The sequence below is a fragment of the Talpa occidentalis genome, unplaced genomic scaffold (assembly GCF_014898055.3).
Source record: "Talpa occidentalis isolate TD23 unplaced genomic scaffold, MPIMG_talOcc4v2.1 talOcc4.16, whole genome shotgun sequence".
Classification (NCBI taxonomy): domain Eukaryota; kingdom Metazoa; phylum Chordata; class Mammalia; order Eulipotyphla; family Talpidae; genus Talpa; species Talpa occidentalis.
Genome location: NW_023601653.1, coordinates 14,056,189 through 14,071,193, shown reverse-complemented (window position 1 = coordinate 14,071,193; position 15,005 = coordinate 14,056,189). Strand labels below are relative to the sequence as shown.

The following is a 15,005-nucleotide window of genomic DNA, read 5'->3' as shown; positions in this document are numbered from 1 at the left end:
CTAACAAATTTTTTCAAAAGATTTATTTTATTTATTTATGCATACAAGAAACTGGGATGTAGGCCACGGGTGTGGGTTGTGAGAGGATTCACCAGGGGCAAAGTGGGGAACAGATTAGGTGGGTCTACTGAAATACACTGCTGAGGGGAGCAACAGACGTGATAGGAGAGGTCTGCTGCACCTTCTTCTAACATATTTTATAGTATTTAATGAGGTTTTAATAGGAAAAGAAATGGGAGCGTAGAATCAGTCTCTCATATTTCACCCTCAAGTGGCTAGTAGCAAACTAAGTGGCCAGTAGCAAAGAACTAGAACACCTAAGTCTACTGACTTAAGCACTTTCCAATTCTCTAGAATATTAGAAATCTTAAAAATCTTGTTAGAATGGTGATATAAATATTAAATCAGAACTAAATAGGGCCTCCCCTGGTGGCGCAGCGGTTGAGCACCGGGCTGTGAAGCTGTCCACAGCCTCTGCAGTGCTGGTTTGATCCCCGGCCGCCGGGGAGGGTCCCACATGGCGCAACAGACCTCTCCTGCTGTGCCTGCTGCTCCCCTCAGCAGTGTATTTCGTCAATCTGCCTGTTCTGTTCCCCACTCTGGCTCTGGTGAATTCTTCACCCTCCCATGCTTCTGACTGTACCCAGTGCGTGTATAAATAAATAAATCTTTAAAAAAAAATAAATCAGAACTAAATAAACATCAATACACTATAATTAACTAAAGTACGGAGACTAAGAACCCAGGAATTATAATGTGTAGGCATTTATTCTCTATGCATTAGGAGTCATGTCAGGTAATACAGAAGGGTTCATTGAAAAAAAAGCTTCAGAGCCTTAGAAGGGAATAAACCATTCTAAGGAGGAGTAATAAGACAAATAAAAATGGAGAGGGAAAGCCTCCCTGGTGTGCAGGGGTTAAAGTCAGCGCTATCAAGCTATCGGCAGCCACTGAGACATGAGTTCAATCCCCAGCCAGCGAGCTGACCCACACGGCATAGCACACCTCTCCTCTGCTCCCCTCAGTAGAGCCTACTGCTCTGCTCCCCATTCTGTCTCAGGCGAATCCTCTAACCACCCCATATCTCTGGCCTACACCACAGTTCTTGTATGCATAAATAAAAATAAACCTTAAAAAAAATGGAGAAGGAGGGCCTCCCTGGTGGTGCAGCGGTTGAGCACTGGGTTGCGAAGCTGCCCGCAGCCTCTGCAGCGCGGGTTCAATCCCCGGCCTCCCCGGCCACCAGAGGAGGGCCCCACATGGCGCGCAAACCTCCCCTGCCGCCCGCTGCTCCCCTCAGCAGTGTACCTCGGTCCTTCTACCCTCTCTGCTCCCCACTCTGGCTCTGGTGAATTCCCTCACCCTCCCGTGCTTCTGACTGTACCCAATGCTTGTATAAATAAATAAATAAATATTTAAAAAAAAAAAATGGAGAAGGAAAAGTTTGAGAGAAATTCTGTACAGGGAGTATATCAGGTTGGCTGAATATATATAAAATAATGAGAAATAAAGTTAAAAATGAGATCAAGTAAGAGACCCAAATAAGAACAAGAGACATATAAGACCTTGAAAGCCTCTCTTACTTTCATTCAAAACAGATTTGTAAAACAGGTACTAAATTAAATGTAGATGAGTTATTTCTGGGGTAGAGGTCCATATGAAGCTGATATTTTATTACAATGTACTTAAAATGCCCCTCAATCATCTACTGAAATACTGCATAAGGACATAAAAATAGCAAATATGAGTGAAAAGAAACAATCTGCATGCAAATAATATCAAATTTCCTTCAACGCTGTTTTTCATATATATTTATATATATACCTCTGATATGAAAAGAGCCATCATCATATCTCTCTATCATAAGATGATCAATATGAATGGTTACAGGAGCTGGTTCAAGAGATATTGTACTACTATGAGGACTGTCATCCTACAGGAAAGAGAAATGTTATTCACATGTTGTTATTAAAGTAAATGATAAAATTAAAATGATCATTTTAACAGCATTATTTTTGTTAATATTTTTAATAACTTCGAAATATGTACTACATGCTTTAGCTGAGAAAACTGTCTGTTTTACTTTAACATTTTCCATTTTCTAAAATCTCTATCTCATTTATCAAAGAACAATCCATTTATTTTAATGCTGATAAGATATTCACAATAAGGAAAAGGCATATTCTTAGATATGAATCAAAGTCCTTATAGATAAATCAAACATTTATAACATTAAAATATAAAAACTCCTAACATACTTTTAAATTTATTTTTGTGTTAGAAACTTGTATCTTCATTGGCATCACTGTTGCAACAGTTTCATCTTCAAAAAAATGTTGAAGATTCATAAGAGAAGATGTAAGAAACTCAGTACTAAAGTTTTTTATATGGCATTGCAGAAATCCATTTTTTTCTGCAAGCAAAGAATGTATCACAGCAGCAGGCCCACTTTCAAATCTCAGTGTAATCTCAGGAGAGGATTTGGAATTAAATACAACTTTATGATCTGAACCTATGAGAAAAGAACACATAAAAATTATAACTTTGTGCACAAATCATGACATAATGTAACTAATACGATGGATATCTCAGATAATCAGAATGTGCCTGATTGTGTGCCTACAAATATGTTTGCAACATAATGAACAGACAACTGTGAAGAGAAACGGTCAAGGCATTTAAAGCGCTTCTTAAGCCATGTATGAGGAAGTGATGAAAACCTTACGTTTTATAGCTTCCTCATTAAAAGTGAGACTTTAAATAATTGGAAAATAGGGCCTTACTGGTGGCGCAGGGGTTAAAAACATAGCACTATCAAGCTATCACTAGTCACTGCAACATGAGTTCGATCCCTGTCCAAGGAGCTAACCCACATGGTGGGGTAGCCCTCTCCTGTCTCACCTGCTGCTCCCCTCCGCAGTGTATTTCAGTAGATTCACCTGTTGATTTCAGAATGAAGGATCACAAGAATAAAATACATGATTTTTTCCAAATACTAAATATCATGCCAGACTCAGGAAATGTTTGCTTACAAGCAAGATAATAAAATGCAGAAATTAACATTTATCATAGTGTGGAACTAAGTCTGACCTCCTAGGAATAAACTATCACATTTTTCATAAACAAAGAGCTCAGTTAAATTAGCCTATAAAAGAATGGGAAGACTGAAAAAGTAAAAGGTTGAATGTATCAACAGCATAAACAAAAAAATTAGAGAATACATCTTCAACAGATTTCATCTTAAACAAAATATTTTATGAAAATAAGGTAATCTAAAAGAACAAATCTCTTCCATATTATAAATTGATATATTTTTCCTTGAATTCAATTATATCATATACACAACTACTGATGGTCATATGCACAGAAAACATAACAAGCTTAAATCATATTATAGACTTACCTACTGGACGATTACCAAGGTAATGCCGAAGACTGATATTGCCTAACTGATCTGGTATCACTTGGTCCACCTGAAGACAGATTTCAGTATCTTCTCCCCGGATATCAATTTCCGCATTAACACCAGTAATTTTAAACACCACAACTGACATCTAACAATGATTGCATAAATATTAGTTTAGAAAGTAACTGAAAACAACATATAAGAAAAAACACAAGAAACTTATTTTTAGGGCCTCCCCTGGTGGCGCAGTGGTTGAGCGCTAGGCTGCGAAGCTGCCCACAGCCTCTGCAGCGCAGGTTCGAACCCCGGCCATCAGCGAGGGTCCCACATGGTGCGCAGACCACTCCTGCCACGCCCACTGCTCCCCTCAGCAGTGTATTTCATGGGTCTGCCTGTTCTGTTCCCCACTCTGGCTCTGGTGAATTCTCTCACCCTCCCACGCTTCTGACTGTACCCAGTGCTTGTATAAATAAATAATTTTTTTTTTTTTAAAAAAAAACCTATTATTTTTAAAAATATAAATGTGACCAATAGAATGTTACATTATCGTGGCAATCTTTAGCTTTTTTTCCTAATCATTCAGTCAAAAGAATATATTTAAATGAATTATATGACATTTCCATATCCAATGACTTTCACTAAATACTAAACATATTTTTTCTAAGGCATCTCCTAAGAACACTGGATCAGTCAGGCTTAAAATAAACCAGTAACATATTCCTTTTGTGAACTGACTCCACCATTAGCATCAAACTCTTGCAAAGTGTATTTAAATGACTAAAATAAAAGTCCAAAAATAAAAGATAAGATAGCAAAAAGAATCTCCCTTAATACAAATAAAACAAATTTAGAAAAGTAAATTTCAAATAAGAACAGTTCAGTAAGAGGAAAGAATTTTTAAGAGCAGAAAGAGCAAAGTGTACTACCCACCATCTAAGTCAATTTACAAATTAATGACTTTAAATGTGTCTATATTGAATATGAGATAGTTGATGGCATTTCCCTTCAGAGAATCTCGTTAAAATGATTACCAAGTCATCCTGATTTTCTTGAGCACCCTCTGAATTTGTGCTGATGGCATCTGGAGAGATTGCACCATAATTCTGTATATTTGTACTGGCATTTGCAGTTTCTGCGGGGCTCTGGTAAATTGTAGCCAAGTTCTTCTTAATACCTGAAATAATATACAAGTAAATTAGCACAGACTATCCCTTCAACTCTTTCTCTAGCAGAGCCTCGCTCAAAAGGTAAAAAATCAAAGAAAAATTAAATTATGGTTAGTAAGCAAATAAGAAATAAATCCCCACAATAAAATGTTAGAGATACTAAAATACTAAACATAATATGAAAAGAAACCTGCCACAGTGGATCAGCCTGTTCCCAAGCAGCTGCACTGCTGGCTTAACTAGCAAGCTCCAGTCAGGCAACTTTGTCCCCCCTCTCATCCCACACCGACTAGTTCAGTCTCACCTCTTCATTTCAGGGTCCTACGCCCTAATTCCTAATTTTATCTTCTATCTGAAGTTACTGCCACTATCACCAAGGTGATCATTCTCTGTCCTTATCTGCTTCTCTTCATTTCTCAACATGTTATACTTCAAGATTTCTCAAATTCTCTATGGTAAAGGGCAATTTTTTAATAAGTTTGTGTTCACAGAACAATGTGGGGGTTAAGGGTGCTGACTCCCAAGCAGTAGAAAATTCACAAAACTTAACTGTCACTCCAAAAACTGAAGAGACTGCAATTGATAAGAAGCCACACTGATGTCTGTTCATATTTCTCTTGACTATGAATTGTGCCATGTGTATAAATTTTCATGAAGGTTAACTTTTTTGATTTGTGCACATTTTGTGGTAGTAAGTGATAAAAAGAGTATTACCTGCATATATTTTATACATTCATGACATCCTCTTTCCTTGATTTTTTTGATATTTTTAGACCACTCAACTCATCTACAAGTTTTTTAAAATTGTTACAAATCTCAAAAAAATTCCAATTTATTTACTGAAAAAAATATGCTTAAGTTGACTGATACAGCTCAAATCTGAGTTTTCCAATGGCCAACTGTACTTTTTGAAGCACCATAAAAATGAATTACTAGTAATATTACATTAGAAGCAGTCAAAGACATACAGAACACAGCCTCAACTTTCTAAAATTGCATTTACCACTACATAATCAGCTTTTAACCAGTGTCTGGCAACATAGCAGGTACTCAATAAGCTATGTATTGAATGAATAAATACTTTGAGGGGCCAGGTAAGATGCATATTAGTACAATTGTAATATTAGGAGCTAATAAAATCCAGTTTCACAGGGAGCTCCTAATAGAGCCAGAAGATTTCACTGACAAAATATTATTTAAGCCAAAGTATACTTAAAGAAAAAGAGCATCCTAGGCACTAGTACCAAGACCCCAAGGTGGAAAAAAATTTATCATAGTAAAGAAACCAAGTGACTGAAATACACTACAGTATATTCAATATACTAAAATAAATGTAGTATACTAAGCACTTGGGAAAACAGAAGAAAAGGTAAGCCAAGGCCACATCACACAAAGCAATGTCAGTAATGTTAAGATTTTCAAAATTTAATAGCATTATAGCAAAGGGAGATTATTAGGATTAAAATGGAAATCAAAATGATATCATTTATAAAGAGTATTCTGCCCATGGGATGAAGTGGAAGCTAAGAACAGCTGTGAGGCGACTAGTTAGGAGCCAGTGCTGAGGTAGCAGGCCAACCATAGGTTTGTTTCTCTGCTCATAAAAACATACATATCACATCACAAAACCCCACAAACAACAAGTGCGGGTGAGGGTGTGGAGAAAAAGAAACCCTATTACACTGTAGGTGGGAACGTAGACAAGTATGGAGAGTCTTCAAAAGACTAAAAATGGGGCCTCCCTGGTGGCGCAAGTGGTTAAGCACTGCACTATGAAGCAGTCCGCAGCCTCTGCAGCGCGAGTTCAATCCCCGGCCGGCCAGAGAGAAACCCACATGGCAAAGCAGACCTCTCCTGTCTCGCCTGCTGCTCCCCTCAGCAGAGTGTTTCAGTCAGTCTGCCTGTTCTGTTCCCCACGCTGTCTCTGGTGAATCCTCTCACCCCACCCCATCTCTGGCCTGTACCCTTGCTTTTGTATGCATAAATAAATAAATCTTAAAAAAAAAAAAAAAAAAAAAAGACTAAAAATGGATTTACCATATGGCCCAGCAATTCCACTCCAAGGTATCTATCTGAAGAATACAAAAACAACAACTCAAAAGGAAACCTGCACTCCTATGTTTACAGCAGCAGAATTTACAATAGCCAAGATATGGAAACAACCTAAATGCCTCAAACAGGTGAGTAGACCAAGAGGTGCATTACATATATACAATGGAACACAACTCCTTGATCAAAAAAGATAAACTCATGCTATTTGTGGCAAGAGGGATGAAACTGGAAGGGTAATTACAAATGCAGAAAAAAAATTATGAACAATAATATGAATTGCAGCATTTCTATAACCATGATAAAATAAACAAACTAAATATCTGATATCAAGAAAATAATTAAAAAGTCATGCTATAATCTTATGACAATTTAACAGAGACTAAAAATATTTTCAAAGAAATTTAAGAAAATGCTTACAACTGATAAAAAGGGTAAAAATATACATGTGTATATATGTATAGTATAACACAAAACACACACACACACACATATACATACACACATGAACATATATATAAATTCATAGAGCAAATAATAGTTGGTATCTTACAATGTGAGACTTTTGAGTTATTTTATTTTCCAAATTGTTTGTCTATATTTTCCAAATTGAGTAGTATTTACTTTTATTACTTATTTAATTTCTACAACTATCAAGAAAATCACTGATTTTTTTTTTTTTTTTTGAGAATAAGTAGGATGTTTTCTATAGGAACACTGTCTTTGAAGTATATTTTGATCTTAGAAAAAAATTCTCCTTTAAGTTAGGATTTTGGGGAAATGGTGACTAGGCAATTAAGCAATCATTCTGCGAGTCTAGAATGGATTTGAATGACCTATAAAATCAGTAGATTAGTAGCTCTTCTACATTTAACTGGTCAATATGCTGGAAAGGAGACTGCTATGAATTATATATAATGGAGTTGGATTAGGCTTCCAGGTTACATTTGGTTATCACTTCCCAAGTCTGGGAAAGTAGTATAGTATATTAGCTGGTTGAAAGTTTAGGCTTTTTTTTTTTTTTTTTAAGATTTATTTATTTTATGCATATAAGAACAGGGGTATAGGCCAGAGTTGTGGGGGATGAGAGGATTCACCAGAGACAGAGTGGGGAACAGAACAGGCCGGCTGACAGAAAGACACTGCTGAGGGGAGCAGGGGGCGAGACAGGAAAGATCTGCTGTGCCATGGGGGACACCTCCCTGACCAGGGATTGAACTAGTGATGCAGTAGCTTCGGGTAGCTTCATAGTGCTGCATCTTAACCCCTGCGCCACCAGGGAGCTCCCGAAAGTTTAGGCTCTTAAGTCAAACTGAGCTCTAAATCTGCTTCTATTGTTCCTGGCAATATACTATTTTCTCCCAGCTTCAGTTTCAGAATCTATGCAAATGGAATTAATAATAATAATTCCCTCATTTAGTTGTTTTGAGGATTAAATAAAGCAATGTATTCTAGATTCACATGGCAGAGTGACGAGGAGCAGTCAATGAAATCTGCTGTTGTTATAATTATCATTGATGATGTAGGGTAGACTGACCACTATCTCCCACCAGCTAAAGTAAATGGGAACATAGTAGAGCTTTTTCCTGACTTTTATTTGAAGAGAAAGTTTGGTTAAGAAGAAATGAGTTGGCATGAGATAGAAGAACTTAGACTTTGAACTCTACCTGGGTTCAATTGTTAATTCAATCACTCACAAGCTGTGTAATCTTGGCAAGCAGCTTAACTTTTGATTCCTCATCTTTAAAATGGAGATTACAATAGTTCCTATCTCAGATTTATTAGGTTAAATAATACACATACAATGGCAACTGGTATGGTAATTTTCATGTAAATGTTAGTTTAGGAAAAAAGCAAATAAAAAGACAGTCCCAGCTCTATCTATAACAGTGTAACTATAGACAAATAACCGTTAGGAAGCTCTGATGCAGCAAATTAAAAGAATAGGTACTTATAAGGTTAAGACAAATTGGTACAGTATTAAAAAAAGTATAGTCTTTAATACCTTAATGATAGGGATCCATTCAAAATTTCTAAATCATTTCTAGCGTTCATTACCGAGGTACTGCTCGCTCTGTATAAAATGGGGCAATCATGTAGTTCCACTGTACATACTCAAATACATGAGAGAACCCAGTCTGGAAAATGCCCAGTCAAAGGACCACATTCTGAGACCTCATCATGCAAAGTAAATCCACTTAATCAAAACTCCAGTCTCTGTGCTAAAACCTAATAGCATTAACAACGTCTGCTTTATGATCTGCATGACTGTATACAAATAACTGCTGGAGGTGAGCCAGCAGGGAGTATCTAGTAAAGGACGCAATGGACAACCATTAGAAAGTTACCCTGTATTATGTGTGAATAAATAAGTTGGGGGGCTGTAATTAATTATTGAATTAATTACACTGAATAACTGAAAATACTTAAAGAATTACTTCTAAGATTTGTATACAAAAAATATGAATTCTTAAAGCATACATTTTACCTTTTTCCAAAACTATGTGGCTATCACTGCCATCACTTTCTAACAACTGTTCTTCCAATATATTGCTGTCAACAGAAACAGTATCCAATGAGATTTGTGAGGAGCTTCTTTCCATGTTCTTGTGAGAAACACAGAGTGGAGCCAGGTTGGGTGAGCAACGTTCCTTAGATTTTCCACTGTTAACAAAAATATTAGAAAATCATCACCTATAAGGAAAAATTTCTTTTTAAAAAAATACTGCTAGTGAAATGAAAATGTACATAGAGCATCCACAAGTTTTAAGATTATATTTTATAAGTTCACAATGTTTTCATATTTTGAAGAACCTACTCATCCATGTGCTAACTCTAGCAAAGTCACTGTGTCATGAGGTTTTCTGTTCAAAACCAAAATACGCGTGCAATTTGCACTCACATGTGTGCAAACATATGTACGCACACCAACATGCACACACAGGGCAAAACAAAAGCCCCTACATTTCCAACAAGCATGCTTTTACCTTAAATATGTCTGTGATTTCAGTGTCCTAACTATGGGTGCTAGTTGTTCTTTACTGATTTCCAGGTTCTCCGAAAGTGAAGTTGTTTCTGGAAGCAAATCTTCAGTCTTCAAGATCGACTCCATGGCTTCATTTTCTTTACTAGTTAAACTATTTGAAAGTATGTTTTGATTACCATCATTATCAAATGACAGCTTCCTTGAATCTTCTCTGTGGTTTAAGACACTATTTGAATTTGTATAAGATGAATCCTTCTTGTCATTTCTTTCTAATCGAATTTCTCCTGAGCCACTTTTACAAACAATTCCACTACTTTCATCTTCGCTTATTTTTCCTAAATTTTTATCTGATAAATAATCCAGAGAAGAAATACCTTTTTGCAGATTTGTATCACTAGCTGATTTAAAAAGCAAAGGTTCCTTCAAAGGGACATGGCTGAGGTCAACACTCAAAGATCTGTTGTCTGACATAGGATTACTTTGACTTATACGACTACTAACTTGTTTTCTCTTTGAAGACAAAACCTTTCCATTTTCTGTTGGCAAATAATCAGAAACCACTGGGCTCGTATTTTCACAAACATGAGCCTTAACAGTATTTGCTTGATCCACTGGATGTAGCAAAAGAGCCACGTCTGCGCTTTTAAGTAAAATTCCAATGCAAATGGATGTCTCACTAGCAGGTTTGCCAGTCACAGCTTCCACATCTTTCCTCAAGTTCTCTGAAAGTAGTATAAGTGACTCGTGGAGGAAAAGCAGGAGCAGATACTGGTAGTGATTAATCTGCACGCTGACATGCTTATGAACATGAGCCAAGACATGAATGTCTGCATCTGATGAAGCGGAAAATTTTAAAAATGTATTTGAAGGAGATTTCTGATGACCATCAGTCAAGGGCTCAGACTCTGTACTGTAATACTCCTTCAAGAGCCTCTTCCTCTTCAGTCGGCCACTCAAATCACTGGATTCACTTTGTGATGTATTTAAAGATACTTGACTACAAGGCTGCAGCTCTTTCTGTGACGCTGCATACCTTGCAGGTTTACAAATCCAGATAGAAAGCGGGAAAGACTCTACAAAACTTACTGGCCGTCCCTTTCCACTTTTCATGCCTTCATAATCTATCCAAAATTGAGAAAAGTGCACAGCCCAGACATCTGTGGCAGCAGAAGTTTTAAGTGTGTGTTTATTCAACTTGGGAGTAATATTTCCTTTATAAACTTCATGCATTTTGGTATCTTGCTCATGAGCATGTCTCTGGAAAATTGGATGCAGAAGATTAAAATTGTCACAAGACTTGGGGAAGCTGGTATATGTTTTACTGAAAAAATCACAATCTTTAAAGTCTTGAAACAAAGCTTCTAGATCAGAATGCCGACAGTTTGGACAATGTCTTGTATTTGTGGCAATCATTTCAGAGCTCTGAACAGAAATTGCACGTGGCTGATCTCTATGAGATTCAGATTTCATTTCAGAGGGAATAACAAACTAGAAGAAAGAAAAAAATTATATTTAACTTACAAATTCATAGATCTTAAAGACAAAATAATCAAGCACATGACTTAGGCTCAGAAATTCCTTTAGAGACTCCCCCTTCCACCAAATGTACTACTTTCCTGTCCAAACATAAGATGCTAGGTCTCTCCTCCCAAATCTTTATATTAAATTAAGAGGGGGGCTTAAATGATTAACCACCAAGAAAAGAAAAATCTTCAAAAAACAAATAAATAATGAAGTATGTAATGAATAATGAAAAATGTATTTACACATACATACATAGTTATATCTATTTGCTTATAACAGATCACAAAATAAACAGAACAAAATTGAAAGCAGGGGGAGGGGAGTCAGTCTCTTAAAAATTCTATAATTGAACATGAAAACTGAAAATGAAATATCAAAATCAAAATTAATATTGCAGTGAAGTTGCTTATACTTGAGCACCTATCTTAATTCCTGGAAACCAAAATGCTGTCAACGTTTCTTCTATAAAAATGGTTTTTGTTTTCATAGTCACTTGTTTATATGGTACCTTTAACATTAAGCCATCAACTCGAATATCAACATGTTCATCAGATTTTGAATTGTCATTCAACTTGTACACAGCCATAAATTGATTAAGACTCTGTTTTAAATCCAACAGAAATTGATTTAACCAAAGAATACTTCTTTCATCCACAGTAAACTGTAGTGCATTCAGTTGGCTATAAAGGTTGGGAGATGGAACTGTGGAGAAAAAAAATTTTAAAAACAAATTTAATGAACAGAGTTTTAAAATCTTTCCTAAGAACAGAAAAAACATTTTTAACAAAGTTTATTCTTTCTTAATTAAGATAAAAAGTTTTGAGATGTTCTTCACAAAATTAAAAGTGATATGCATGAATGATAGCTAACACAGATAGCCAAAAAAACTTTTTTTACATATCACTAACTAAAAAATAGTTCAATATAAGACTGACTATGTAATTAGGAAGTACTGCTTAGATTCTTGTACTAGTGTAATAGTTACCAAGATTCAGACTTCAAAAAACCTTACCTTCTTGATGAATATCACATCAAAATTGCAGTTCTAAGTACTACTCTTAAGAGGTAAAGTCCTCTTTACTTTTACACATGCTTGAAATTTTTCCATGATAAAAAAATGATTTAAAAATAGTTGTATTTGGGCCTCCCTGGTGGCGCAGGTGTTAAAGATACAGTGCTATCAAGCTATCATCTATTGCCAGCCACTGCAGCACAAGTTCAAGTCCCATCCAGCCAGGGAGCTGACCCACATGGTGCAGCAGACCATGTCTCACCCACTGCTCCCCTCAGCACTGTGTTTCAGTAGATCTGCCTGTTCTGCTCCCCACTCTGTCTCTACACCTTTGGCTTACACCCCAGTTCCTGTATGCATAAATAAATAAATATTTAAAAAAATTAAAAGTTATAGCTAAATAGGTCTCTGGGGAGCTAGCGCTTAAATTGCTAGAAAAGCAATTTTATATTTTTATTAGGAAAAAAGGTACATATTAGATCATGGGATTACAATTCTTTTGGCACATTAATAAAACTGGTAGAAATAAACCTAGATTAGAAATTAGTAATCCCAGAAACAGTCTTCGCTCTAAAAAAAACCTACTAGTTCAAGGATGCATTATTTAAGAAATACATGGGAATGGTGGCCTGGCAATAGCGGGATTATCCAGGTACAGACAAACGGCTGTGAATACCCTGGGAGATGGTGTGATACATGGAGAAAACAAACAATAGTTTGGATTTAGAAGAAACATAGACCTGAGTTTCAGTTTTGCTATTTTTCTGAAGAAATGTGTGAACTTAGCTTTCTCATCTTTTTCGTCAGATAGGCAGAAGACAGAAACAAATGAGAAATGTGTAAAAGTCTATTGTAAAGCATAAAGATGGTAAGAACCAGACACCAAAAGGTTAGCAAAAAGAACGATTAAAGCAATGAAGTAGTTCAGTGTTTATTTCTCCAAAGTAATTTCCATGATAGCTTCTTTTAATTTAACAACAAAGACAAGTGCATCAGAAATTCCCTTTAGTCAATATTGAACAAATGGGCAAAGTAGGTCTAAGTATTTTTGGGGGTTCCATTATTAAAGAGAGGATACAAAGTTTTTTAACTCTAATACCAAAAGCTACAAAATACTTTTCCTCAACTATGATTTTTAACTAAAATAATGAAAAAGGTACCACATAAACAAAGGTGAATTTTAGTTTGAAAAACTCCTAAATTAACTGAAATAGTAGCATACAACTTTAACCTCAAAGAACACTAATGTAAAACCATTTTAATCTAGGAAGTCAAGGTAGCTTACAAATGAAAATTCATATAGCTCAGTGTTTTTAAAGGCAAGTGGCAAAGTTGTCCAAAAAATACACATGGGCATAAACAAACAGCAAAAAATTTTTTTCTAGTAGTTAAAAGGATGTAATTATTCACTTTCCAAAGAAAAACCATGTCATATAATTGAAATATAAATGAGGTTTGATTAGAGGGAAAAAGTGACCTTATACTACAAATAAACTAACTTTCATTCATCTTTCATTTAGCATACAACTACTCAGTACAAAAATGAGTCAAATCTCAAGAACAAAATGAAGCATGACTACTACATGATTCCTGACTTCAAGGATGCCATAAGGCAGTGAAAGAAAAGAACATACAGATAAATATGTGAAAATGCTACACAAGAGTTAGCACTAAACACAACAATAACAAGAATAAAGAACAATGAACTGTTGTTTCTTTTTTCACATTTATAAGTTACCAAGAAAAAAACTTCAAAATAATGGACAAATAACAAACAAATAGGAAACTCTCTTACTTGGAAAATCCTTCCCATCTGGGTAATAATATTCTGTGAATTCTATATAAACAGCTGACATTTCTTGTGGAAGATACAAGGATTTTTTATTGCAAGAAATCATACTTTTGGGAGAAGAACGACATTGTTCTGCTGTGGAGACCTTAAGAAAAAAATTAAGTTAACTGAAGTAATATTAAATAAAAATCCTTTCCAAAGAACTTATGCAACATGTAAATCACTTAAAACTATTTCTAACAATGTTTTCATGGTTAACTTCCAGTACAAATTTTGGGCCTCCCCGGTGGCGCAGCGGTTGAGCGCTGGGTTGCGAAGCTGCCGGCGACATCTGCGGCGCCGGTTCGATCCCCGGCTGCTCCCCGGCCACCAGAGGAGGGTCCCACATGGCGCGCAGACCTCTCCTGCCGCCCGCTGCTCCCCTCAGCAGTGTACTTTGGTTCTTCTGCCTGCTCTGCTCCCTGCTCTGGCTCTGGTGAATTCTCTCACCCTCCCGCGCTTCTGACTGTACCCAGTGCATGTATAAACAAAGAAACAAACAAATAAATAAATAAAAAACATGCCTCTATTAAAAAAAAAAAAAAAACTTCCAGTACAAATTTTATTACATACTTAATTTCACAGTAAATTATTTTTAAATAACAACAATCAACTATTTACAAAACTACTACCTCTATGGATTCTCATCAATTACAAAATCAACTTTGTACAATATTTCTGGTAAATTTACTATCTTGAGCTTTAAAATAAGACTTTCTATAAAATAATACAAATAAGTACTTAAGACCAGAATGCATCCCTGATATAAAGTAATAATAATCCTTGCCATACTTTCTTTACTACACAGAGTTTAAGTTTGGGGGCAAAAATTATGGAGATGGGTAATGGTGATGGTATCACAACAATGTGAATATACTTGTTACCAGTGAACTGTACACTGTAAGAGATAAACTCTGAGTTGTATATATTTTTAACATAATAAAATTAATTTTAAAATAATAGTTACAAATGTTTCCATCAAATAGTTTGATCTCGTCAATTATTCTTCCAAAAAGACTACTAATGACAAG

The 15,005-nt window shown here is 35.8% G+C and overlaps 1 protein-coding gene across 1 annotated transcript in view; it reads right to left on the bottom strand.

The window, feature by feature from the left end:
* The window catches only part of BLTP3B (bridge-like lipid transfer protein family member 3B), a 56,683-nt gene that overhangs the window by 3,938 nt on the left and 37,740 nt on the right, over positions 1-15,005 (bottom strand). Inside the window, exons 12-19 of the mRNA XM_037513804.2 lie at positions 13,939-14,080; positions 11,640-11,833; positions 9,609-11,095; positions 9,110-9,285; positions 4,438-4,580; positions 3,404-3,554; positions 2,259-2,512; positions 1,825-1,933 (exon numbers count right to left, since the gene is read on the bottom strand). Of these exons, the coding sequence (XP_037369701.1) occupies positions 1,825-1,933; positions 2,259-2,512; positions 3,404-3,554; positions 4,438-4,580; positions 9,110-9,285; positions 9,609-11,095; positions 11,640-11,833; positions 13,939-14,080 (2,656 nt within the window). The remainder of the gene's footprint in view (positions 1-1,824; positions 1,934-2,258; positions 2,513-3,403; positions 3,555-4,437; positions 4,581-9,109; positions 9,286-9,608; positions 11,096-11,639; positions 11,834-13,938; positions 14,081-15,005) is intronic.